General features: G+C 40.2%; 1 protein-coding gene and 1 pseudogene across 3 annotated transcripts in view; one reads left to right on the plus strand and one right to left on the minus strand.

Moving 5' to 3' along the window:
* LOC117480000 (myosin-9-like) overlaps positions 1-9,796 on the plus strand; it is a 58,540-nt gene extending 48,744 nt beyond the window's left edge. For 2 of the 3 annotated variants that reach the window (XM_034127140.1, XM_034127137.1), the window contains exons 31-40: positions 608-820; positions 1,393-1,605; positions 2,370-2,531; positions 2,931-3,059; positions 3,181-3,269; positions 4,905-5,028; positions 5,196-5,404; positions 6,004-6,112; positions 6,975-7,147; positions 8,205-9,796. In XM_034127140.1, the coding sequence (XP_033983031.1) occupies positions 608-820; positions 1,393-1,605; positions 2,370-2,531; positions 2,931-3,059; positions 3,181-3,269; positions 4,905-5,028; positions 5,196-5,404; positions 6,004-6,112; positions 6,975-7,147; positions 8,205-8,313 (1,530 nt within the window). In that variant the 3' untranslated portion in view covers positions 8,314-9,796. The remainder of the gene's footprint in view (positions 1-607; positions 821-1,392; positions 1,606-2,369; positions 2,532-2,930; positions 3,060-3,180; positions 3,270-4,904; positions 5,029-5,195; positions 5,405-6,003; positions 6,113-6,974; positions 7,148-8,204) is intronic. The other variant, XM_034127139.1, reaches the window with a different exon arrangement.
* An 879-nt stretch (positions 9,797-10,675) lies between these two features.
* LOC117480001 lies at positions 10,676-12,555 on the minus strand (annotated as a pseudogene).
* Between the last annotated feature and the right edge of the window lie 13,389 nt (positions 12,556-25,944).

The raw sequence follows: 25,944 nt of genomic DNA on the forward strand, positions 1-25,944 counted from the left end.
CCTGTACTTTCTACTTCTTACATGTTGAACACAAATACCTGTACTTTCTACTTCTTACATGTTGAACACAAATACCTGTACTTTCTACTTCTTACATGTTGAACTCAAATACCTGTACTTTCTACTTCTTACATTTTGAACACAAATACCTGTACTTTCTACTTCTTACATTTTGAACACAAATACCTGTACTTTCTACTTCTTACATTTTGAACACAAATACCTGTACTTTCTACTTCTTACATTTTGAACACAAATACCTGTACTTTCTACTTCTTACATTTTGAACACAAATACCTGTACTTTCTACTTCTTACATTTTGAACACAAATACCTGTACTTTCTACTTCTTACATTTTCCAAACAGGCTGGTTCCTTTAGTTTGAATGCGTGTCTGGGTAAAAAAAAAAAAGTATCTTGTAAATGAAAATTTGAAAAATGAAGCTCATATTTTTGATAAAGAATTGACGATTCGCCTTTCCGGTTAGATTTTGATAATTTAATGTAAAGAAACAAAAAAAACTGCTTATGAGGTTTTACGAAGTCCAAAAAGGCATGTTAGACATTTTAGAATGAGCTCTGACTCTGTCCTCTTGACTTCCTGTAGATGCTGGCCGAGGAGAAGAACATCTCTGCTCGTTTCGCAGAGGAGCGAGACAAAGCTGAAGCCGAGGCCCGAGAGAAGGAGACCCGAGCTCTGGCTCTGACCCGAGAGCTGGACACTCTGATGGACGTCAAGGAGGAAACGGACCGCAACAACAAGCTGCTGCGCGCCGAGATGGAGGACCTCGTCTCCTCAAAGGACGACGTCGGCAAGAGCGTGAGTGTCCAGATTCAGATTCAAGGCTCCTCAACAGAGCAACACAATAACACGGATACAATAGTGTAAGAAGAATCTATAGACAAGTAATTGGAATATGATGTGGATGTTATCAGCGAAGTGTTGACTGGAGATCACTTACTAATGTCCAGAGACTGAGGGAAAGTACAACGGATGATCTGCTTCACCAAATGTAATGGATCCATGATGGACTGAAACAAGTCTTCAAAACGGATTTATGGAAAAAGGAAAATCTTTATTCCTGATGTGTGGTCCGTTCATCACAAACTGCTATTTTTTACTATATATATTTTAATGTTATTATAGCCGTTATTTTTATATATATTTGTTTCTATATTTGCGATAGTGGGAAAGGGTATTTCGATCTCTCCGTCTGTACACACATTGAAAGTTGACTTTGATCATTTTCTTCAAATAGTTTTTAATCTGTGTTTTACTTGTATGACCGACACCAAGTCAATTCCTCGTATGTGTTAACCTACCTGGTGATCAACCCGTTTCTTCCTCTTCCTCTTCCTCCTCCTCTTCCTCTTCCTCCTCCTCTTCCTCAGGTGCACGAGCTGGAGAAGGCGAAGCGTGCGATGGACCAGCAGCTGGAGGAGATGAGGACGCAGCTGGAGGAGCTGGAGGACGAGCTGCAGGGCACGGAGGACGCCAAGCTGCGTCTGGAAGTCAACATGCAGGCCATGAAGGCTCAGTACGAGAGAGACCTGTCCGGGAAGGACGAGATGGGCGAGGAGAAGAAGAGAGCGCTCGTCAAACAGGTCGGTTATAGAATTAAAAAAAAATGTAAAAGATATAATATTTATTGTGTATTTTTTTGTATTGAATTTTAATTTTATAGACTTATTTTTTTAATACATGTAAATATATATATATATATATATATATATATATTTTTTAATACATGTATATATTTACTCTAGAATTAAAAATATATATAATTTATTTAGTATTTTATAGACTTTATTTTTTTGTTTACATTTGTTTTTATTGAATTTTAGTTTTATAGACTTATTTTTTAATACATGTAAATATATATTATTTTTGTATACATGTATATATTTACTGTAGAATTAAAAAAAAAAAATATGTATAATTTATTTAGTATTTAATAACTTTTATTTTTTTTATTGAGTTTCTTATTTATTTTTTATTTTATATATGTTTTTATATTTTTGTTATTTATAAAGTTTAGTATTTTTTTCTAGTAAGTCCTTTTTTTTATAGGACTTACTTATTGAAATTATTATTATATTTCTTTACAACAAACGTAAGTAACACTTGCCCATAACGACAAGCAGAGAGGAACGAATATACTTATAATTAAAACTAGGTATATACATATTTTTAAACATATTTTTATATCCAGGATTGTGGGAAACGGTATTTCGATCTCTCCGTCTGTACACACAAACTGAAAGATTGACAATTAAGTTGACTTTTGACTACATTTAATCTAAATCTTTAAAGTGCACGTCACCGTTTCTTGTTCGTTGCGAATGGCTGACCTCCGTCCCTCCTCCAGGTGCGTGAGATGGAGATGGAGCTGGAGGACGAGAGGAAGCAGCGCTCTGCAGCCGTGGCCTCCAGGAAGAAGCTGGAGCTGGACCTGAAGGAGCTGGAGGCCGGCATCGACATGGCCAACAAGAACCGAGACGAAGCCCTGAAGCAGCTGAAGAAACTGCAGGTGAGCCGCTCGTCTTAGTTAAATAGGAACTATGAATTACAGCAGTGTGATGGTTACAATGACACTCAAAACGTATAACCAATATGTTACTGTAATCATTTTGAACGGTACATACGGTATTTAGACGACAGTAAAATGGTACTTCAGTTAGTCTTAGAAAAATATTCATAGTATTTAGATTCAACGGTTTCAATGTCATGTGCACAAAAGCTACAGTGTAGAAAAGGCAATCTTCTGACCCGAACTCCTCCAACGATGCAACGTGTATATAATAAAATACAATTTAAAAATAGCCTGAAATAGCTACAACAGTAAAATAGTACTTCACTTAGTCTTAGAGAGTTATAAATGACTATGAAGTAAAGGCTACACTCGGTTGAACTCCTCTTGTGTCCTCAGGCCCAGATGAAGGATCTGATCCGGGAGCTGGAGGACACTCGCATGTCCCGAGAGGAGATCCTGGCTCTGAGCAAAGAGACGGAGAAGAAGCTGAAGGGCATGGAGGCCGAGATGCTGCAGATGCAGGAGGTCAGTGTGCCTACGCCTCACCCATCCTCCTCCTCCTCGTTAACCTCCCCGTCTTCTTTGATGCACAAACTGAACGTTGTTTCTCTTCTCCTTCCTCCCCCTTCTCCTTCCTCCCCTTCAGGAGCTGGCGGCTGCAGAGAGAGTGAAGAGGCAGGCGCAGCAGGAGAGAGATGAGCTGCAGGACGAGATCAACAGCCAGGCCAGCAAGAAGTAAGACCTCTAACACACACACACACACACACACACACACACACACACACACACACACACACACACACACACACACAGCAGAGATGGTAAAAGTACACACATCCTTTACTCAAGTAGAAGTACAGATACTCGTGTTTAAAAATACTCTGGTGAAAGTAGAAGTACTAACTAAACTTCTTTACTCAAGTAAAAGTAAAGAAGTATGAGCTTTGAAATGTACTTCAGTAAAAAGTACCCATAACTAGCAGCTGTTTTAAAGAGTACCTGACCTCCCTTTATATTAAAGGGGACCTATCATGCAAAATGCACTTTTGTACGTCTTTTATACATGAATATGTGTCCCCGGTGTTCCAGGGAACTCACCAAGTGTCAGAAAACACAACCCTCTCTATTTTCCTCCATACCCAAATCTCTAAAAAAGGGGCTGCAACGGATCTGATAAAAACTGATCCAGATTTGAACACTGTCCTGACGTCAGGACGGTGGCGCTACGGCTATTGGGCCAATTCTCCACCTATCAGGAGGAGACAGCCACGGCCATTGCCGTTCGAAAGCGCTGGAGACGCTGTAGTACATATGCCAGGCCTGTAAGTGGCGCTGTAGTCTGCCACAAAAGCAGCGAAGAAGACTTCCCGCCCATAGTTACCATGGTTACCCTTCTGTTTATTCTCCGCTGTGGCTTTTTCTCCCTCCCCGAGGCAAGCGTTTGCTCCCGCTGCTTTAATTCAATGCAATCCCTCCCCGTCGAGGCAAGCACTGTAATTCTCTCCGGTTAGTCCACCAGCAGGTGACAAACACCCACCTCTCCGCCTCTTCCAAGGAACGAGGGGACCGTGCGGCAGAGTTTCAGTTAGGTTTTCTTTCGCCGGTCAAGATGTCCGTTAAAGTTTAAATCTTCCGGACAAAATTAGAAAAGTGCCGGTCAAAGGTCTTCTTTGTTATTTATTGAGCTTTAAAACAAATGAATAACGACTCTATATAATAAAACACGGAGGACGGAGATCTCTTTTTCTCCCCCTCTTCTGACAGCCCAGCAGCTGATCAGAGCACGTCTCCCCTCTCCTGCAGGGGGGCGTGGTCAGCAGAATCAGACCCGTAGACAGCAAACGGCACATAGAGCGAAATGAGGCATGGCTAAAATGCATGATCTGTTTGGTATTTTGAAAACAGAAACGTATAAATATACCTTATATAGGTATGGCCCTACAATATATCATTTAAATATAGCATGATAGGTCCACTTTAATAGAACAATAATGTCATTGTTAGCTAATGAATGTTTCCATGCTGAACAACGGCAACATGACAACGTTTTCATTGGTCCCTCTTCTTTAGAGAAGACCAGGAAATGATGGATACACGGATCGTGTTCAAATCAATAGGCACGCAATGACTCTAAATAATAATGATCACGCCACCAAACACACATTCAAACTAAAGGAACCAGCCTGTTTGGAAAATGGAAGAAGTAGAAAGTGTAATCCACTTTAGTCTCGGGAAATGTAGGAAGAAATATATTAAACAAAGTGAGACCTCGGTAAAACGAGAGGTGCAACGAAGTCACTTGTCTTTTTTTTTAATGTGTCCACCTTTCTTGTGCAACACCTTTTACTGACGAGCTTCTCTCCCCCTCAGTGCTCAGGTGGTGGAGGAGAGGCGGCGTCTTGAGGCTCGTATCGCTCAGCTGGAGGAGGAGCTGGAGGAGGAGCAGTGCAACATTGAGCTGACCAACGACCGGCTGAAGAAGGCCGTGCTGCAGGTCTGTGGACAAACACAAGATTTATTTTTTATTTTAAATGCTAATTTATATCTCACGCACTCTCTCACACTCACACAAATTGAATTGAATTCCCCCAAAGTGATAACAGTTTCAGCTCCTTCTGTGTATTATTCAGTGTCTGACTCGTGTTTTTTCTGTGTTTCCAGTCCGACCAGATGAACGTGGAGCTGGCGTCTGAGCGCAGCACCTGTCAGCGGGTGGAGGGCGCTCGCTGTCAGCTGGAGCGTCAGAACAAGGAGCTGAAGCTGAAGCTGCAGGAGCTGGAGGGGACCGTCAAGTCCAAGTACAAAGCCAACATGGCCGCCCTGGAGGCCAAGGTGGTGCAGCTGGAGGAGCAGCTGGACATGGAGACCAGGTAACAGTCACACCATTTAATCTGCTTTATTTACACACTAATAATAGAGTAGATGTGTTTGAAATATCTCACTGGTCCCCGGCTTGATCTTCAATCTCAGGATCCATGTATCTGTGATCCTCTCCAGAATGGAAGTAGTCATCACATACAGAGCATCAACTAGTTCCTGAACAGTGTCCTTCACATGCTGATATCCAAGAGAGGGAGTTACACAGTCACAAGATGGAGGAATAGAAAGCAGTATTCAATGTTTACTTCAGATTAGCTCCACGTCAGAAATGATCATGCTTGTCATATGTCTATCTCCATAGAGGCTGAATCATCATGTTGATCACATAGCTATCATATGCCTCAAACAGTCCTGATGCTCTTCTAGGTAATCATACATCCTGTCATGAACACAGCTACAGTTGGGATACCTTTGTTATCATGTTACTCTCAGATTGGAAGAGGACATTCAGGATTTTCCCAACGAGATGTTTCCTGAATACTAATGGAAAGCCTCATCTCAAAGTCTCACACAAACAGCAGTGTCTGTAGAGGCATTTTGATATTGCAGTGTTTCTCTCCAGTGTGTGACGTTGTGTTTCCGCCCTCAGAGAGCGACAGGGAGCCACTAAGCTGGTGAGACGCACCGAGAAGAAACTGAAGGAGGTGATCCTGACGGTGGACGACGAGAGACGCAACACGGAGCAGTACAAGGACCAGGTCAGAGCTCCATCATATAATCATTTAGATCACATGTGTCAAACTCAAGGCCCGGGGGCCAAATCCGGCCCGCTGGATAATTTCTAATTACTATTAGATCTGGCCCTCCGGTATATTGCACGCACACCTTCACTCAATCCTGAGGGTCTCCTCAGCTCAGAGCCTGAGCCCAAACATTGATGAACTTGCACCCAAGATGAGATGCCAAGTATCTGGCTTGAACTAGCATCACAGAGCAGCACACTGAGTTGACATGGATGTTTCCTTCTGCACTTTCTTTCTCACGACAACAGGGCATGTTTGGTTTTCTCTTTGAGGGGAATAGTTTTGTTGAAGCTGTTGTTGGCCTGTGGAGAAATGTAATCATAAGAAATGACTCTGGAAAAGCTGCAGATAGAGCCATAAGAAATGAATGCAACTGATTATTTAATGTTTAATGTTGTTTTTATAGGCAATGATTTAAGCTTTGTTAGTTCCAGGTTTAATATGTGCAATAAGTTCATTTCAATAAGTTCTGCAATAAACATTGAACCAGTCCGGCCCTCGACTAGTACCCATTTTTTAATTTTGGCCCACTGTGTATTTGAGTTTGACACCCCTGCTTTAAATCATATATATAGAATGTACATAGACCCTACATGTGTTGTATACATGTATCTACTAGCCTCTTGTGCTAGACTGGAATCGACACGTATTTGTTGTGAGCCCGTTTTGGTACTGGACTAATTGCTGTGAACACATTCAGGTCATTTATTGCCTCTGGTGAACTATATGTTTTTGTTTTAATGTGTTAAAGTCTTAAAAATTAAGTATTATTATTATTATTATTATTATTATACTGTGTCTCTCTCTGTCTCTGCAGGTGGACAAGCTGAACTCCCGCATGAAGCAGCTGAAGCGCCAGCTGGAGGAGGCGGAGGAGGAGGCTCAGAGGGCCAACGCCAACCGGAGGAAACTGCAGCGAGAGCTGGAGGACGCCACGGAGTCAACGGACTCCATGACCCGAGAGGTCTCCACCCTGAAGAACAAACTCAGGTGAGAAACAACACGAACATTTGTATTTATTTATTTTAAAGGCACACATTAATCAACACGAGCCCTTGAGTCCAGCAGGTACATGGGCTATGTTTAGAGATGGAGGCTCATTTTAATCTGCAGGTTGATGGCATTAAAAGAAAACGTACAAGAGCACATGAGCAGGATTTAAACATAAGCATAATTGACGATTGCAACCATGGACGCGGGAACGGGGGGGGGGGGGGGTGGCTGAGGAGGCTGCAGCACCCCCATCTGTTGGCGGAGAGTTGCAACTGCAACGCCAAAATGTTCACTAAACAAATCAATACAAAAGTTTTATTTTGAGTTACTATTTTTGAGTTAGCGTTTTAGAGTAAGCAGTTTATAAAAAGCTTCACTATATAAGAGAAAGTGATAATGCAGTGTGCTGCTTCTGTTGCTCTGCTATAGAAAAGAAGCTCGTCAGTGCAGACAAGATCAGGGATGGGAGTTTTGTGAAAGCAGGGTTTAACAACTGGAGAAAGGCAGAGGAAACATTTAGGGAGCAGGAGAAGTCCCATCAACACACAGGCCGTCAACAAACTGGCAGCATTACAACGAACACCGATGAATGCGCTGCTCTCACAAGCTGTGGCTAAATGACTGCATTTAATATGACTGTAAGCGCGCCTGAGTTTCGCCGCTGCAAGGCTCCACTAGCACCGCACCCCCAACTCTGACTGATTTCCCGCGCCCCTGATTGCAACACATATAAAGCAAATATGCCCACTTGTATGCAACCCAACATCCAGACATAAAAGCACACATTCTGAGATTAAATAAAACAACGGGTAAGTAAATAATAGGGTAGATGAAGACGTGTGATTAGATTGTGATGCTGGTAGCGCCTGTATTAATGGTCTTCCAGCATTTGTTAGCAGCTGTAATCTTGTTGTTATTGTCTCCGTTGCATCTCATGTGTCTGACCTCTCCACTGCATCGTGCTGGAGGACTGCGGCTTCAACCGTGTGCTATAAAAAGCAGAATGGCATTTGAGTTTTAATTCTATTTTTTTTTTTCCTTCTCTCCGTTCCAGACGTGGCGAACTCCCGTTCACCGTGCGCCGCACCGTGCCTCGCACCGGCATCGAGAGCGACGAGGAGAGCGAGACCAAGAGCGAGGCCCCCGAGTCCCCCAAGCCTTAAAAAAAAAAAACCCCGAGTCATCATTAAAAACACCCTCATCATAAAATACAAACACACACACTAACACACTTCTGAACGGAGAGGGACACAAAACTAGAGAAACCGATTTCCTCCTAGTCCTGTGACAATCTATGCATCCTTAACACACACAGTAAACTCGGGACAATCACCATGCTGACACACACACGTTATCTTTGGGCCAAATGTTTTCGTTCGCTTCATGTTTCGTTCTCTGGGAAAACAAAAAAAAAAAAAAAGGATATTTTTGTAAGGAAACATTCCAATGATGGTAGTCCTGATCCAGGATCTATTTTTCTAATTGAAGAAGGAAGGAAGTACACGTTAATGAAGAGCGATCTACTGGAAGGGGACCAAAGTAATATCTCGATCTATAGAAAATGTATTTTATGCAGAAGTTTTTATAATGGTTAAGAATGGAAGTGCTTATTACGCCCTCGCTTCAGATTATAATGAAGGGTTATACGCGGAAAAATGTATCCTATCGACTTAGCGTGGCGGTAGATTTGATCAACGTTATTTCTGTGAACGGATACTAAATGTATGAGTAAAAACCCAATAAATGAAATTAAAAGAAATGTATAGAAATATTAAATTAATCGGCTTCTATAGAAACAAAATCCACAAATAAAAAATACATAAAATGGATTCTGAAATGTGGAATATTTGAATTTAAATTTGCAATTTCTTTCGACTTTACAAATATTTTTTGGAAGGTTTTTCACTTTTACAAATTCCCCATTTACTCATCTGTTCACACGAAGTAAAGTACGATACATCTACCTCCTTGATTTAGCTGCAGTTAGTACTCGTGACTACGCTTATGGGCTTAAAAATGTAACACACATTTCTTGCGGAAACTTAAAAATCAGAGGCAGATTTCAAGTTTAAAAAAAAAAAAAAAATTACGGAAGGCGTTTTGATTGTGCTGAATTTTCTTAATTTTTGCACTGAGAAAAAAAAAAAAAGCCTTGACCATAAAAAAAAAAAACCCACTGCGTTAAGTTTTAAAAAGACTCATGGTAGTGAGTGCACACACGCACACTAAGGCCTTAAATGCAGCAGCTGAATTCTGGGTAGGGATTTCTCATTTTTCTGGACATGCATTGATTTTTACATTTCTCTCTATCAGTGTTGTTTGTGTTGAAGGTAAAGGGGGGGTGGTGGGGAAGTCTTATTACTGAAGTTAGGGGACGTTTACCCCCGCCCCTCCGCAGGCTGTGCTTTCGGCTCACACTGCTGGGAAGTGAGAGGAATGTGTTGTTGTTGTTGTTGGGAATCACGGATTAAGAAGAATACAAATAATGATCGCACTTATAATAAAAAATAAATAAAAAAAACAACAGCAAAGGAAATCCAAAAAAAAATTCTCAATTATTTTGTAATGTCTGTCTTTCTGCACCTCTGGAATCATTGTTGTGAAATGTTGGTATTATTGCAATTAAAGAGGCTTTCTAAACTGCTACCTGCTGTGTCTTTGTTATTATTTCATACTGATGTACGACCGGTGCTGTATTTATAATCATACTTAAGTAAAAGTACAACATTATTACCATAAAAGTATATTTAAAGTACAAAATAACATTATTATTATTAGTAAGAGCAATGGCTCATTTCATAACCATATGTATGAAATGACTGGATTATAATTATTAATGTGTTCATCACAGCTGGTAAAGGTGGAGCTAATGTTAATTATTTGACATGCTGCTGGATATCTTGACCTATAATTATATGTACCCGTTATTTATATTTTGTATTAGTTAATAATCTGAATCTGTAAAAAGCTGTCAAAGGTAGTGGAGTCGAAGTAGGAAGTAGCATAAAATGGAAATACTCAAAGTACAAGTACCTCAAATTAGCGTACTTATACTCTTCACTGTAGTAAATACACCTGGATAGTTTTGGTGGCCCTCGTGAGTCTAATGTGGTGAAGGGATCAGAAAGCAACATGTAAACCATATTATTGTGCAAACTTTTAATTCCACATCACAACAAAAGCACCGTTTGAAAATGTAAACAAATCCCACTGTCCCTGAAACAGAGAGTGCAGATTGAAATACTTTTATGATTGACCTTGAAACTAGTGCAACTTAATACACCTTGCTACAAGCCAAGGTACAGTATACAGACAATATTCAAGTATTTAAACAAATAAATCAAAATTTCTTCAGTCTCCATCTTTAAAGGTGTTGCGGTATATGAAAATGTAATACCATACGGTACAAAGTTCTAGGCAAACCAGTATGAACCCAAAAGCACGACTCGACAAACAGTACAAAAGAAAATCTTTACTGAAAAAATGGCGCGAAATGCACAACAGAGAATCACTCTGAGTAGGCGGATGTCGCAATTGCGCAGGTCTGCTGCGTCGGTCTCGCTCATCTCAAACGAGCCTAGGATCTATATATAGGCAGGCTGAGGGGACACAGGTGCAGACAATCAGGGTGGGGTCGACAATCACAGTGGAGGGAAAACACGTCACAAGTGAGGTGATCTGCAACAAGAAGGAAAGGTTACTACAAAATAAAACGGGATACAAGACTGAACTAAAATACATGAATTTAACAGATTTTACGAGACACAACAGTTTCAACTACTTTTACTTCACTTTTACGTGAGCATGTACAATGACCACAGTCAATGTTCTCATATGACTCTCCCCAAACTATTCTTTAAGTTCAGTATCGCATTACTTTGAATCCAGTGACCTACTTGTTACTGCAGGTTGAGGATTAACGTGCAGCTTGCAGATCACAGCGGTCAGTAGTACGAGCAATCCAATCATGATGAGGACCACACCTAAAAAAGCAAGTGAAAGGTTACTTCATTTTTAGCTTTTCTGAGGTTGTGTTCGATAAAAAGATAGCAACAAATAGTTTACCTGCACCAGTGTAGGTGCCTGAATCTGAGGGATGGAGAGGGGGCCCTTTGTCCCTTGTGTGTCCTGGAGCAGCTGTGGTGCAGGTGGTGCTGATTCGGGAAGTGGTGGTCTTGGTGGTAGTGGCAGGATGCGACTTTGAAGCTTTGTCCCCCCCATTTGAATGGTGGGATGTTAATCTTGTGAGTAGAACAACTGTTTTGTGTGATGTGGTGGGTGTACTGTCCAAATTACATATGACATCTGAGGTCTTGTCTCCAGCAAACTTCACTCCTGATTTACATCTAGAATGAAGGATAAATTATGCAGCTGTCAACATCAATGTAGTTAACATTACTTATTTTTAAATAAAATGCGTGTACAGATTTGAAACATTTTAATACACGTACTCTTTCCATTTGTGACACTGTGAGTTGATACTTGAGCTGAAAAATCCCTCTTCACATTCTGGTTGCTCTGGAGAAATAATACATAAAAACATATCAAATATATTGGGTTTCTTTAGATTTGGAATGCAGTGTTGGATGAAATGTACCTCCAGGTTTTAGTCCAAATCCCTTGTTACATTTGCAACTGGAATTATCAATTCATCAATTTATTGCAAAGTTGCTATTCCAACCTAATTTTCACATTATTGTTTAGTTTTTTGTAAAATACATGACACCCAATCCTCTACACTTACTGTGATCACCCTGTATACAAGCTTTGCAGTATTGGGAAGGATTCTCTGTCGGCTGATAGATGCCATCCGGGCAGCTTTCACACCACTGCTCACGGGCAGGAGGTCTGCCAACAGTTACTTCCTGACCTTTGAGTATTTCAAAAGCACACGAGGAATATGAGAAAGTTGTAAGCAAAAAACCATTAGTATATTCTATGGCATTATGCAGTCACAGTTTAGTAAAACAGTCACACTTTACCTTTAGTCCAAATCCCTTGTTACATTTGCAACTGGAATTATCAATTCATCAATTTATTGCAAAGTTGCTATTCCAACCTAATTTGAAATGATGAAGCCAAAGTATGTAAAATAATATGAAGTTTCACATTATTGTTTAGTTTTTTGTAAAATACATCACACCCAATCCTCTACACTTACTGTGATCACCCTGTATACAAGCTTTGCAGTATTGGGAAGGATTATCTTTCGGCTGATAGATGCCATATTTCAAAAGCACACGAGGAGTAAGTAGTAAGAAAAAAACATTAGTATATTCTATGGCATTATGCACAGTTTAGTAAGAAAGTCACACTTTACCTTTAGGGCAAATCTTCTTGGCATCCAAATAAAAAACGAGTTCATAAAAAGTTAAAGTGAATATGAGCAGTTTGAGCAGGACCATGTTCAAACGTTCACTGTTGGCAGCTTTGAGAAAAACCACAGAGTAGAGAGATATCATCACCATATCTTGAACCGTGTGGAAAAGAAGAAGTGGTTCTCTGAATCGGGTGCCTTTGCCTTTTTTTTCAGAAGTCCCTTGTTTACCTATGTTAAGTAGATTTTTTCTTTTTAAATACTCACCATTTGACTGCAAAAGGAGATCATTAGAACTTTATCCAACATCGGCCTTCAAATGTTATCAAAAATATGCATTCAACTTAGAATTTTGTTTAGGTTTCATATTTTTGTCTGATTATCTTGTACATTGTAAACACAATACAACACTTCAAAGTTCATATTAAGTTCATATCACTAAAATATTAATACAAACCTATTAAATAACAGGGTTGAACTCAGCATGACGGGGTTGAATATGATAACAGGGTTGAAAGGACAACACATTTTTCTATATGGTATGGATTTATTTAGCTGAGTAATTAATGATTATGCATTCAATTAAATGGAAATTCAATTGAATTACAGCTGAACTATCAAAACATTTGATACAACATGAAGTATTTAAAATCATATTTAAAAAACGTCAAGCACAAATTCATCAAAAACATGAATGGAATGAATCACTCCATATGGTCAGCAGTAACAACAATTCCTAATAAAATGTATAATGTAAAATGTAACTCATTTTGATTACTAATTTGGCTACTAATATTCAGTACATAACGTTGAACTCTGAATATTTGTTTGTGAAGTGTTGCTTCATCCTTTATTCAGAAAGCCTGGCCCACACTTCTTTCGCAATTTCCATGTGTCTTGATGTCACAGGGGGCGGGATGAGCTCAAGCACCATCAAACATATACCACAGCACATCCTCACGAACAGGCCAAAAGAACCTGTTTGGTCCGACACGATGCATGCATTTGACTTGAACTTGTGTTTCATCCACGGCTAGGATTATTCCTGGATACAAATCCTTATCGTATGTGAGCACACACCATTGCCCCAGTACCTCTGTGTCTTCCCATTGGATTTGCGTTGGCCTCTGTGACACTGCCACTGGCACCTTCTTGAGAAAGCTGAAATGCTGTGTATTCCAACATTCACAGTGTAACTGCTTTTGGGTAGAGCACATACAGCTGACATCACGAGATACTATCTCTCCTGGAGCGAGAGTATGGGCATAGATATGTCTCATAATTATTTGTGTGAACATAAAAATTATTTGTGTGTAAATATGTGATTTGGAAATGTAAAACACAATCCACAAATGCATTTAAAAGATTTGCAAACTCACAAATAAATTTGCAAATGTAAAACGGACCTGCAAATACGCTAAATATGTTCACAAATAAAAAAAAGATCTGTGAATATCTCTTTAACATTTACAACTTTCGATCAGGCATTTGTGAATCCATTTTGTATTTGTCGACCAAAAATGCGCTTGTGGATCTCAACTCTCTGCTCGTGGATCTCAAATTTCTGCTTGTGGATCGTCTTTTTACACACACGGAATTTTGAGACAAACTTTCCTCTGGTCTCAGCTAAAATCTACTCGTGTAACTCGGTTATTTTCGGAAACCACGTGATGGCCTGCTGATGACGACATTTCCGCATGATTTCAAAGTAAGAGCATGATGGCTTGTTTAATGCTCTGTTTTTTTATTATAATGAACAGCGAAACGTTAGATGCATTCTTTATCACCATCATCATCATCATGTTATGGTGATACAGTTAGTTTGTGTTAGTTTATTGGTTCAATACAGCATATATCGAGCACTTTCGTAGGCATTGATGTTGAAGTACAGACTACGCCACTTCGGGTCCCGGGGGAGCAGCTGGCAGCGAAGCAGCCCAGAGGAAACTCTTTCTTCATTGTTTTTTGTGTATTCAGTCAAAGTTACAAAGCACTTCACATTTTATTAATCGGCCTAATTTTACCTTACCAGTGCAGTAATAAAGTAATCTGTAGAAAAGCACCGTATTTAGGTCAGCCTTCATAGTAAGGCTACATTAAATGTTATAATATTCATCGTGTCCTTTCTACTGTATATGCATATATTCCTGTCTATTGCTTTCATTTGTATTTCATGTTATTATGTTTATACTTGTTTCCACACATTTCACAATTTGGGATGAATGAAGTATCTATCTATATATGATATCTATCTATCTATCTATCTATCTGTCTGTCTGTCTGTCTGTCTGTCTGTCTGTCTGTCTGTCTGTTTATCTATCTATCTATCTATCTGTGATATCCATCTATGATATCCATCTATTTATCTTCCTGTCTGTCTGTCTGTCTGTCTGTCTATATCTATCTATCTGCCTATCTATCTATCTATCTATCTATCTATCTATCTATCTATCTATCTATCTATCTATCCATCTATGATATCCATCTATCTATCTGTCTATCTATCTATGATATCCATCTATGATATCCATCTATTTATCTGTCTGTTTTGTTTGGAAAGGTTGTCATTGTATTGCTCTTTACCAGCACCTGCAGAGTACAGGACTTTACATTGTAAATATTATATCAATCCTATAATATTGGTTTCTAGCATATATCATTTGCAAGTGTTTAAAACAAATGTGGGATACTGATTTCATAAAAAGAAAGACATTCATGATTGTCATATTTTATTATGTAGGATACAGGGCTGGACTGTAGTCAAGTAAACTTACTTTACTTATTAGTATTTCCATTTTATGGATTAAGAGGGAATTATTCTCACTTCATTTATGCAACAACTTTATTTAATTTTATGATTAGATTGTTTTGCTTGTATCATCCTTTGCAAATACATAGTCACAATGCTGGAAACAGGGCTGTTCTAAGCCCCGAGGGTACTACCGCCATCTACTGGCTGCAGTGTTTTTGTGTTATGCATTATTGCATGAGTAAAACTAGAACACTCAGTAGCTATAACCTATCAGCATTTGGTTAAATCAGATGAAAGAATATAATTACTTATATTTATATTGACTGTGCGTGGGCCTGGCAGTGGCAGATTCATTTCAGGCAAAAGTGTGCACAATCAACGGTAGGGCATGTATTTTAATTGTTTGAATAATTTATATGGTTATAAAATATAACATCGAAACACTGACGCAAAGAACACGTATTTAGAATGTGTAACTAAGTTTACTTGACTACAGTCCAGTTCTGTATCCTACATAATAAAATATGACAATCGTGAATTTCTTTGTCAATTACTTTTATCAAATGAATATCCCACATTTGTTTTAAGCACTTTCAAATTATATGTTAGAAACAAATATTATAGGATTGATATAATATGTACAATGTATAAAGTCCTGTACTCTGCAGGTGCAGATAGATAGATATATATATATATATATATATATATATATATATATATATATATATATATATATATATATATATATAGATAGATACAGACAGACAAGACAGACAGACAGACAGATGGATATCATAGATGGATATCATAGATGGATAGACAGATAGATGGATATCATAGATGGATAGACAGATAGATGGATAGATAGATAGATGGATAGATAGATAGATAGATATAGACAGACAGACAGACAGACAGACAGACAGACAGACAGATAGATAGATAGATAGATAGATATCATATATAGATAGATACTTCATTCATCCCAAATTGTGAAATGTGTGGAAACAAGTATAAACATAATAACATGAAACACAAATGAAAGCAATAGACAGGAATATATGCATATACAGTAGAAAGGACACGATGAATATTATAACATTTAATGTAGCCTTACTATGAAGGCTGACCTAAATACGGTGCTTTTCTACAGATTACTTTATTACTGCACTGGTAAGGTAAAATTAGGCCGATTAATAAAATGTGAAGTGCTTTGTAACTTTGACTGAATACACAAAAAACAATGAAGAAAGAGTTTCCTCTGGGCTGCTTCGCTGCCAGCTGCTCCCCCGGGACCCGAAGTGGCGTAGTCTGTACTTCAACATCAATGCCTACGAAAGTGCTCGATATATGCTGTATTGAACCAATAAACTAACACAAACTAACTGTATCACCATAACATGATGATGATGATGGTGATAAAGAATGCATCTAACGTTTCGCTGTTCATTATAATAAAAAAACAGAGCATTAAACAAGCCATCATGCTCTTACTTTGAAATCATGCGGAAATGTCGTCATCAGCAGGCCATCACGTGGTTTCCGAAAATAACCGAGTTACACGAGTAGATTTTAGCTGAGACCAGAGGAAAGTTTGTCTCAAAATTCCGTGTGTGTAAAAAGACGATCCACAAGCAGAAATTTGAGATCCACGAGCAGAGAGTTGAGATCCACAAGCGCATTTTTGGTCGACAAATACAAAATGGATTCACAAATGCCTGATCGAAAGTTGTAAATGTTAAAGAGATATTCACAGATCTTTTTTTATTTGTGAACATATTTAGCGTATTTGCAGGTCCGTTTTACATTTGCAAATTTATTTATGAGTTTGCAAATCTTTTAAATGCATTTGTGGATTGTGTTTTACATTTCCAAATCACATATTTACACACAAATAATTTTTATGTTCACACAAATAATTATGAGACATATCTATGCCCATACGAGAGTTACCAGCTGATGGATTCGCATGGTTCCTGGGACTGCTGTTAGGTTTGATGGCATCCTCTCAAGTGCCTGCTCAACTGTTTCACTGTTGACAAAGAACAACTTAATCGATGTATTGGTCTCCAAAAGGGCATTGAAGAGCTCACGTGCATCTTTGATGTCCTGACCATGGCTTATTAGCATGTCAGCAGTCCTCTTCAAGGCTGTGCCAACACCATCTGGTGCTCCCTTACCATGGCTGGCCTCAAAGAAATTCCAAGTCCCTGCATCAAGGCCTCTTTTCCTCAGCTCAGTGCTAAAAAGAAAAAAATTGCCCTTCTGCTTGTACTGGGTACAAGGACCATCACTAAAAAAGTGTACCACAGAAACATCTGAGTATGTTGCCTGCACATGATCCAGTACAGGGTTTAGATGCTCCCATATAGCTGCTGGGCTTTTGTGTTTTGATGGGGATATTGTGGTGAAACAGGTTGGTTCTTGGATGCCACCTACATAAAGAACCCCTGTATGCAGTGTTGCCTGCTGGTGGGATGATCCGAAGTGCACTGCTTGGATTTCCGAACTGTACTTGCAGGTAAAGTTCTCCGAAAAATCTACGTGAATTAGGCATTCATCAGTGGCCATGCTCTTCCTTAGCTCACGGTAGTAGGCATACTGCTGCCTAATATTAAAAGAATGCTTCTTGAACTTGCTCAGGAGTGTTTGGAACTGCTCAGCAAGTTGCTCCTGGGTGCCCTCAACAATCTGTTTAACAGTTATCTTCACTGTTGGCACCTCCTGGTCATTCATTGTTGCCTTATCTTCTGTCCCCCACTGAGTATAGGACACCCTTTCTGCACTGTCATATGTACTTGAGAGTGGAACTGTTTTGTCTCTGCAGTGTTCACACTCCCCATACATACAGTCCTTTCTAGCAGTATCACAGCACACAATTTTAGTGAGCGCCTCAAGATTTGAGGTCTCAATCAACTTCAACTGACTAAGCTTTTCTGCCAGAAAGCTAAGATTCTCGTGCAGTTTGCACATGCACGTGTCACGGTCAGACAGGGACGGGTGCACAACCCAAAAGGGACGTTGGCGGCAAAATGCAGGGTATGAGATCCTCACATTGTTCTCTGCCAGAAATCTTCTGTGGAGGTTTCTTATTGTGTCTACAAGGAACCTTTTTTGCATCTTTACCTTGTTTCTTGTAATGGTTTGTTTTCTTCCTGTAGTTATCCTGCTGACGTCATCTCTTGTCAAGAAGGTCTTTACATTATTCTCCATAGATGCATCTGCATACCTGTTGACAGGCTTTCTGGTAAATTTGCTTAGGCTTTTAGTGTTCAAAAGGTTTCTGCGTTTTTTTTGAAACCCCCAGTGCATGTTCTGACCATCTCTGCAGCCTATACTTTTTGACAATCTTTCCCACAGTAACCTTAGCTATGATTTGCTTATCTCTTTCATTTCTGGCCCTTTGGTATTTTCTTTTGATGTCAGCAACAAGGGCTTCATGGAGAAGTAACGTTTTTCTGACCCTGCTGTTCACAGTACAATTCTTGACCAGTTCACGGACTTTGGATCTTGGAGATTCATTATGTGTTGCTGATCGCTGGAACCTCTTTTTGTACTTTTCTTTAAGTAGTTTCTCCTTTCTCAGTGAATGTTTGAGTTGTTCTATTTCTTCGCGCAGTTTATTTCTTGATCTACGGGATTGCTTTTTGCCCTCCAAACGTTGCCTAAAACAAAACCAGGCAATACATAATTAGCAAAACTCCAGCCCATATAAACATCTAACATGGACAAACTATAATATTTTAAGCAAAATTATACACACACACACACACACACACACACACACACACACACACACACTCTGCTGGGACATACAGTAAGCAAAACAGCTGCAGTTGTGCAATGGCCTTGCCTTCCCATAAGAAATTAATTAATTTCACAAAGTTGAGTGTGTGAGTGTTTACAGTATTTATAATAATCTGCAGTTTTCTTCATGTGTCCTGCACCATATGTTTCCTGTGTATGGCCGGCCGCTCTGTTTCAGTTCTCTGCAGTAAAAGAAGTAAAATTCCAGATGCGAAAAGTGACATCATCACTGAAACCATGCCATGAGAGGAAACAACAAATGTGCTATTAGACAAATGAGACTTGACAGAGACTTCCTTTATTTAAAGCCTCACATGCAGCATTCCCGAATATGTAGACACAGGGTGTGCCAGCATCTGTCATTACTTTTGTATTCACACAGAAACAATGACCCACCGCCTGTAGACTCTGTTTTGGCACATTTAAAACTAAAGTAACCATAAACAAACTGGTCTTTGTTTGTTCGATAACCATAGTTTGATATACACTGCGGATCAAGTAAGGGATAATGTGCAGTGGGGTGGTCCTTATTGAAACCCCCGACCCCCCCGACAGGATGATCACGGAACCTGACTCGAGGCGGAGGGATCTTGATCAGCCCTCTTATTACACGGCCACATACTAAACAAACTAACGACTTAACTCCCAATACAATTTGAAATTATTGTATTGACTAGGACAGGGGTTTTCAAAGTGTGGGAAGGTGAGCCTCCCCTCAGAGAACATAAGAACAGCGGCGCCCCCCCTCCCAATTATTATTGCTATTATTATTATTATTGTTGTTGTTGCTATAATGCAGGGGTATTCAATTGCATTTCAAAGAGGTCCAGTAAGAGAAAATGAAGACTGTTTCTCTCCTCTTGTCTCGTCTCTGTGTGTGTGTTTGAATCTATCGTGCTGACTCACTGAGTGCACCGATATGATTGGCTGAGTAGCGTCACCTCCTTAAAACATTAAACAATAACTTTTTAAAACATTTTTATCTTTATGTTTTAAACATGTTGTATAAAACTCCCCCACTACTTGGACTATTCCTTGCACCCCTCTAGAATAAGCCCGAATGGTCTCAACTTATAACAAGATCGCAAGGACACTGGTAGCGATCGGACAATTGAGTGTTGTTCAGTGTGTTGTGGAACATGCGTGTGCGTGCATGAAAATATACCACACACCCAATTACAATAGCATGTTCAATTCACTACCATGGAAGTTAATAAAGTTGTTAAAGTTGGAACAGCCTGTGGACAGCCGTTCTTCCTTGCATGTCAGTCGCCGACACCTTCTTACAGAGGACAGGCAAATCTAGCTGCAGCACGACCCGTATATTTTCGCACGGTGTTCTCAACACATATATATTTTTTTAAATTTAAATTTTCAACATCGTGGATAAATCCTTATATGCTCCCGGCAACACACTGAACGTCAACTTTGCCTCCTTATTACACTCACTCCTACTTTAGTGGGAACAATGAGTCTGCGTCTTTGATGCACACAGGAATAAACGCAGATCATCCTCTGGCTGCAGCCTTCACCGGCACTTGCTTTTGATCAAAGTCAATGCGGAAAACCTGCACTCACACAGGTAGGTGGAGGTGAAGGGAATGAGCACTTTTACAGCCTTTTTGGCGAGGTGGGGGAACCCACAGTCTCCACAGACAGCCAAAAGTGTGCAAGTGTCACTTTACTCGTCTTTTTCTCGTTGTTCTTTTTCTCAAGCTGCGCCTCCCCTGAAGCTCTCTGGCGCCCCCCAGGGGAGGCGCGCCTCACACTTTGAAAACCGCTGGACTAGGACATCTTCATCAACACATTTTAGGGATACAGTTTCTACAAAGAGGCTCTCTATCATCCCTCAGGTCCAGCTAAAGTAAAGGTTTTATATACAATATCCATTCATTATGATTGATGATAGTTCTACTCTCTGCAGGTTACTTTATTCTGGTGATGGTGGCTAACCCTGCATGGAAACACCTGTGCCTTCCTCAAACCATATAGAGGGGCACTGTAAGCAATGAGTTGTCCTTACCTGCATCATTTTAAGGCGTTCCATCATAGAGCAGGCATCAAGGCCTTTGTAGGGCTACATATTATTTACCTTTGTGTGCCTTGAAGCTCCCTTTCTCTTAGTTATGTGTAATAAATAAGTTTCTTACAGTTTGAGTTGTGCTGTGCCACACTCCTGTCCTTGGAACATAGCTCTGGAAAAGGAATTTGTAAAAATAAAAAATGTTATTAAGGAGGACTAAGCCAGAGCCTAAGGAGGACTAAGCCAGAGCCTAAGGAGGACTAAGCCAGAGCCTAAGGAGGACTAAGCCAGAGCCTAAGGAGGACTAAGCCAGAGCCTATGCAGAAACATGCAATGAGTGTGTGTGTGTGTGTGTGCGCGCACACACACACACACACACACACACACACACACACACACACACACACACACACACACACACACACACACACAAACACACCCCCCTAACAACATATTTCCCTGACCTTGTGGACTCAGATCTGGGCTGCACTGCATGCTGAATATTAGGACTTTGTGGAGGAGTGTTAATATTGCTGAAAGCTTCCCTTTCTTTCTGTCTTCTTTTAGCTTTCCTCCACATCTTACGCTTCTGTCGTTTAGCTCTGTCACTCAGATCACTGATAGTTTTCTTTCTCCCCTCCTCAGTATTCCTTTTCCACCTCTTGCGCTCACTCCTGAGATAATTCTCCCTCCTATCTGGGTCTGCATTCCTTCTTGCCCTGTACTCTCTTTGCCGCTCTGCTGCTGTTTTTCCCATTGTGATGTCTGAAAATATTAAACATTAAAAAAAATTAAGAATGATACAGACATTACCATTTAGTAATCTAAGAAATGTTAAACATTCAACCCTGTCACAACAGTTCAACCCTGTTATAATAAGAAATGTGACAGGGTTGAATGTGACGGGGTTGACGTTCTTGACAAAAAGTAGCCATGACACTTTGTTTAGCTAAGACATAGCACCACATGGAATTTAAGGACATCATAAAATGGCAGTATTTTGCACAACTATTGTTTAATTTTTCCTAAAGAACTGTTTACTATAATTAATTCATACAACAGAGTTGAAATGTTGAGCTTGACAATCTCAATCTGACATTAAAAAATGAAATATAGGTAAGAAAAGACACTGACACATGCCTTTCTTTGCCGCCTTTTCCTCAATAGACTTCTGTGATGTCACTCCCTCAATGCAGATGGAATGTCACATGGACTGATCCATTATTTTAATAGGGGGGTAAAATGTATAGCGTGACGGGGTTGAACCAAACTCGGGGACGTGTGTCAATAGTGCAATTTCATAGATAATTCATGTAATTTTTCAGATTCTTTTTTTTCTCAGTTAAAGTACACACGCATATGATTATATTAGCATCAAAATGTTGGTATAATTGGCAATTGCTATTTGTTTAATATGCAATGAATATGTGATGATGCTCAGTGAGGACATGCAAAAATGTGTGTTGTCTACTACAAAGACAACTAATTATTATAAAAAAATATATATATATATATATTTAGTTTTACATTGTAATGCAAAACACCCTGTTCCTTTAACTCAGTGCTTTAAAATATATTTTTGTAGTTTCCTTTCATTTAAAATCTTTGAAGTAAGCTTGGGGGACTCAAAGGGCACCCGATTCAGAGAATCACCCGTTTCAGAGCTTCTAGAGTCTAGACAAATATTCATGGAGTGGCAAGAGGGTGGCAGGAGATTTTGAGGGGTGGAATCCCCTGGCAGAAGTATATGCTGATTTAATCGCAGTCATATCAATCAATGTTAACTTGGAAAGCCACAATGTTAATATTTTAACTCAATAACATTAGGTGACATTATTGTGGCACATCAAGCCTTAAATATAAATATATAAGGTGGCAGACATCATTTAATGAATTTTAACTGAACAATAACTGAATGAGTTTGTTTCACTCTTAGACCAGCAGGGGAACCACATCTATGAAGACTGCTGCAATAAGTACATTAATTAACTGTCTCATCGATGTTTGTCTGTATGAATATGATACTATTAATAATCATATTATTCCTATCAGCTGTCAATCACTGTTACGATTCACATATTCATTTATTATTGAATAAACTATATTTTTTGGAGGAGTTAATGATGAATGTTCCTCAAGATGCTTGCTCACCCTCCTTCAAATTACAACCTGGACTTTACATCAGAAAGAAGTAACTGCATCAGTTAGGGTTAAAAAACGTGTAATCAGCAAAAACATATACATCGCTGCAGTTATTATCCAGTGGAAAGTACTTACCTACTGGCCAAGTTAAATCAAAGTGGTTACTTTTTTTGGCTGGGCAGTGAAGTTTTACACACCGTCTTATTTGACTTTCTCAGGACTTAAAACTGTTTTTGGGGGCAGACCCCCACAAAGAAAAAAAATATATACACACATACAAGGTCATCATCTTAACAGTTGTTTATGCTCATCGAGTCATCTGTGAGGCGATTACCATTTTGTTCAGCAAAACACCTCACAAACTTATTAAGATCTAAAGCTTTAGTGCGTTTTGATTCAATGCTGAGTAGAGAGGGTGTTTCTCAATCGCGAGTAAAGCTGCTTCTGAGCCACTATTTCAAGCATACTACGTCATCGAGTGCCGCCGAAGTACTGTTCCAATCTCCAGCATACTTGGAAATCTACCGAGCCCGGCGTACTCCGTTTGGAGAAATATCGAGTGTGCACATGAGTAGACTCCGCGGTCTTAAAATCCCCACAATGCTTTGCGCACGGACCAATTTCCCCAAATCTGTGGCGGAAGATGTAAGGCGGGGCCTCTCATATGACGCACACCTGCACACTTGCTAGCGTGTTCCTCTCTTTGTTTTCCGAATGTCAGGAAGTATTCTTGACTCGCTTCTGAAGCAAGTGACTCGGCAGACATGTGCTACCAAGCAAGCGTACTCGCGATTGAGAAACACCCAGTCTCTTCTCTGTCATTGTAGACCGCAAATACCTCATTCCTTCCGTCTACTTGGGTCCGAAATGCTTCTCGTTATGCGCCGTCCCGTTCAAATGAAATCGCCGCCAATCATATTATTTCCAAGCTCGCACCGGGGGAGGGGTTACAAGACTCACGTCTTGTGCTGCATTCACTTGCACTCGGACATTAGAGATTTTCTCTCATAAATGTCCGATGAGCCACAACTTTTCTTTCAAAACAAAGATGCCAACTGGGGTGGCAAGGCTATTTTTTAGGGTGGCAGCTGCCACCCCATGCCACCCCGGTAGATCCGCCCCTGTGTGGCTTCAAATTTGGTTCACAGACACGTGGATATTTTATACAAGTGTAAATGTATGCACACAAGCTCAGATTCAAGCTCATTTTTGCGCTGTCAGCTCCAGACAGCGCAAAAATGCGTTCATGATGTAGTGCTTCATGTACGCATTTTTGCGCTGTCCGGAGCTGACAGGTCCATGGAGCAAATCATACCCTCGTGGGGGCGCGCTCATGTGATTGGCTTAGAATGGAGGAGACATCTGATTGGCTATAGATAGAAAAAATTACAAGTACGAATCGGGTGACCGTCAGGGGAGTCTCAAAAAACCCACTGTCTTATTACTCGCACTGTATCATCGAGCTCGGTTGCCGGGTAGATTTCGGAAGTTAGGGGACGTTTACCCCCCCCCTCAGGCTGTGCTTTCGGCTCACACTGCTGGGAAGTGACAGGAATGTGTTGTTGTTGTTGTTGTTGGGAATCACGGATTAAGAAGAATACAAATAATGATCGCACTTATAATACTTTTTTTTTTAAAACAACAGCAAAGGAAATCCAAAAAGAAAATGCTCAATTATTTTGTAATGTCTGTCTTTCTGCACCTCTGGAACCATTGTTGTGAAATGTTGGTATTATTGCAATTAAAGAGGCTTTCTAAACTGCTACCAGAGGCCTGTACTACGAAGCCGGATTTTCGCTTAGCCGGCTAACTTCAGGGAAAACTCGGACTTTCCGGTCCTACGACGCTGGTTCTCTTTTTAGCGGGCTAGATCTCCATGGTAACTTATGCTGAGCGGCTAACCTCCTCGGGAGGAGGTTAGGTTGCAGGCTAAGAGATCAACTCAGTGAAAGCACCGCCTGCTGACCAATCAGAGCTCCGTGTGCGGAGTTTAAAGCTATCAAGTCATATTACAGGATAGAGGAAATACAGAAAAACTGCCGTTGCAGGAAAGACGGCCGGCAAAAATCAACTGACTGTGTGAACGTGAAAATTAATAGAATATCCCCTCCCATCTTCAGAGCAATCTGACTATTATAACATTAGCGTTAAGAAAGCTTACTTAAAGGGGACCTATCATGCAAAATGCACTTTTGTACGTCTTTTATACATGAATATGTGTCCCCGGTGTTCCAGGGAACTCACCAAGTGTCAGAAAACACAACCCTCTCTATTTTCCTCCATACCCAAATCTCTAAAAAAGGGGCTGCAACGGATCTGATAAAAACTGATCCAGATTTGAACACGTTACTGACGTCAGGACGGTGGCGCTACGGCTATTGGGCCAACTCTCCACCTATCAGGGGAATGTGGGGTTGGGCCACGGCCGGCCATTGCCGCTCGAAAGCGCTGGAGACGATGTAGTACATATGCCAGGCCTGTAAGTGGCGCTGTAGTCTGCCACAAAAGCAGCGAAGAAGACTTCCCGCCCATAGTTACCATGGTTACACTTCTGTTTATTCTCCGCTGTGGCTTTTTTTCTCCCTCCCCGAGGCAAGCGTTTGCTCCCGCTGCTTTAATTCAATGCAATCCCTCCCCGTCGAGGCAAGCACTGTAATTCTCTCCGGTTAGTCCACCAGCAGATGACAAACACCCACCTCTCCGCCTCTTCCAAGGAACGAGGGGACCGTGCGGCAGAGTTTCAGTTTCAGTTT

The sequence above is a fragment of the Trematomus bernacchii genome, unplaced genomic scaffold (genome assembly GCF_902827165.1).
Source record: "Trematomus bernacchii unplaced genomic scaffold, fTreBer1.1, whole genome shotgun sequence".
NCBI classification, from domain to species: domain Eukaryota; kingdom Metazoa; phylum Chordata; class Actinopteri; order Perciformes; family Nototheniidae; genus Trematomus; species Trematomus bernacchii.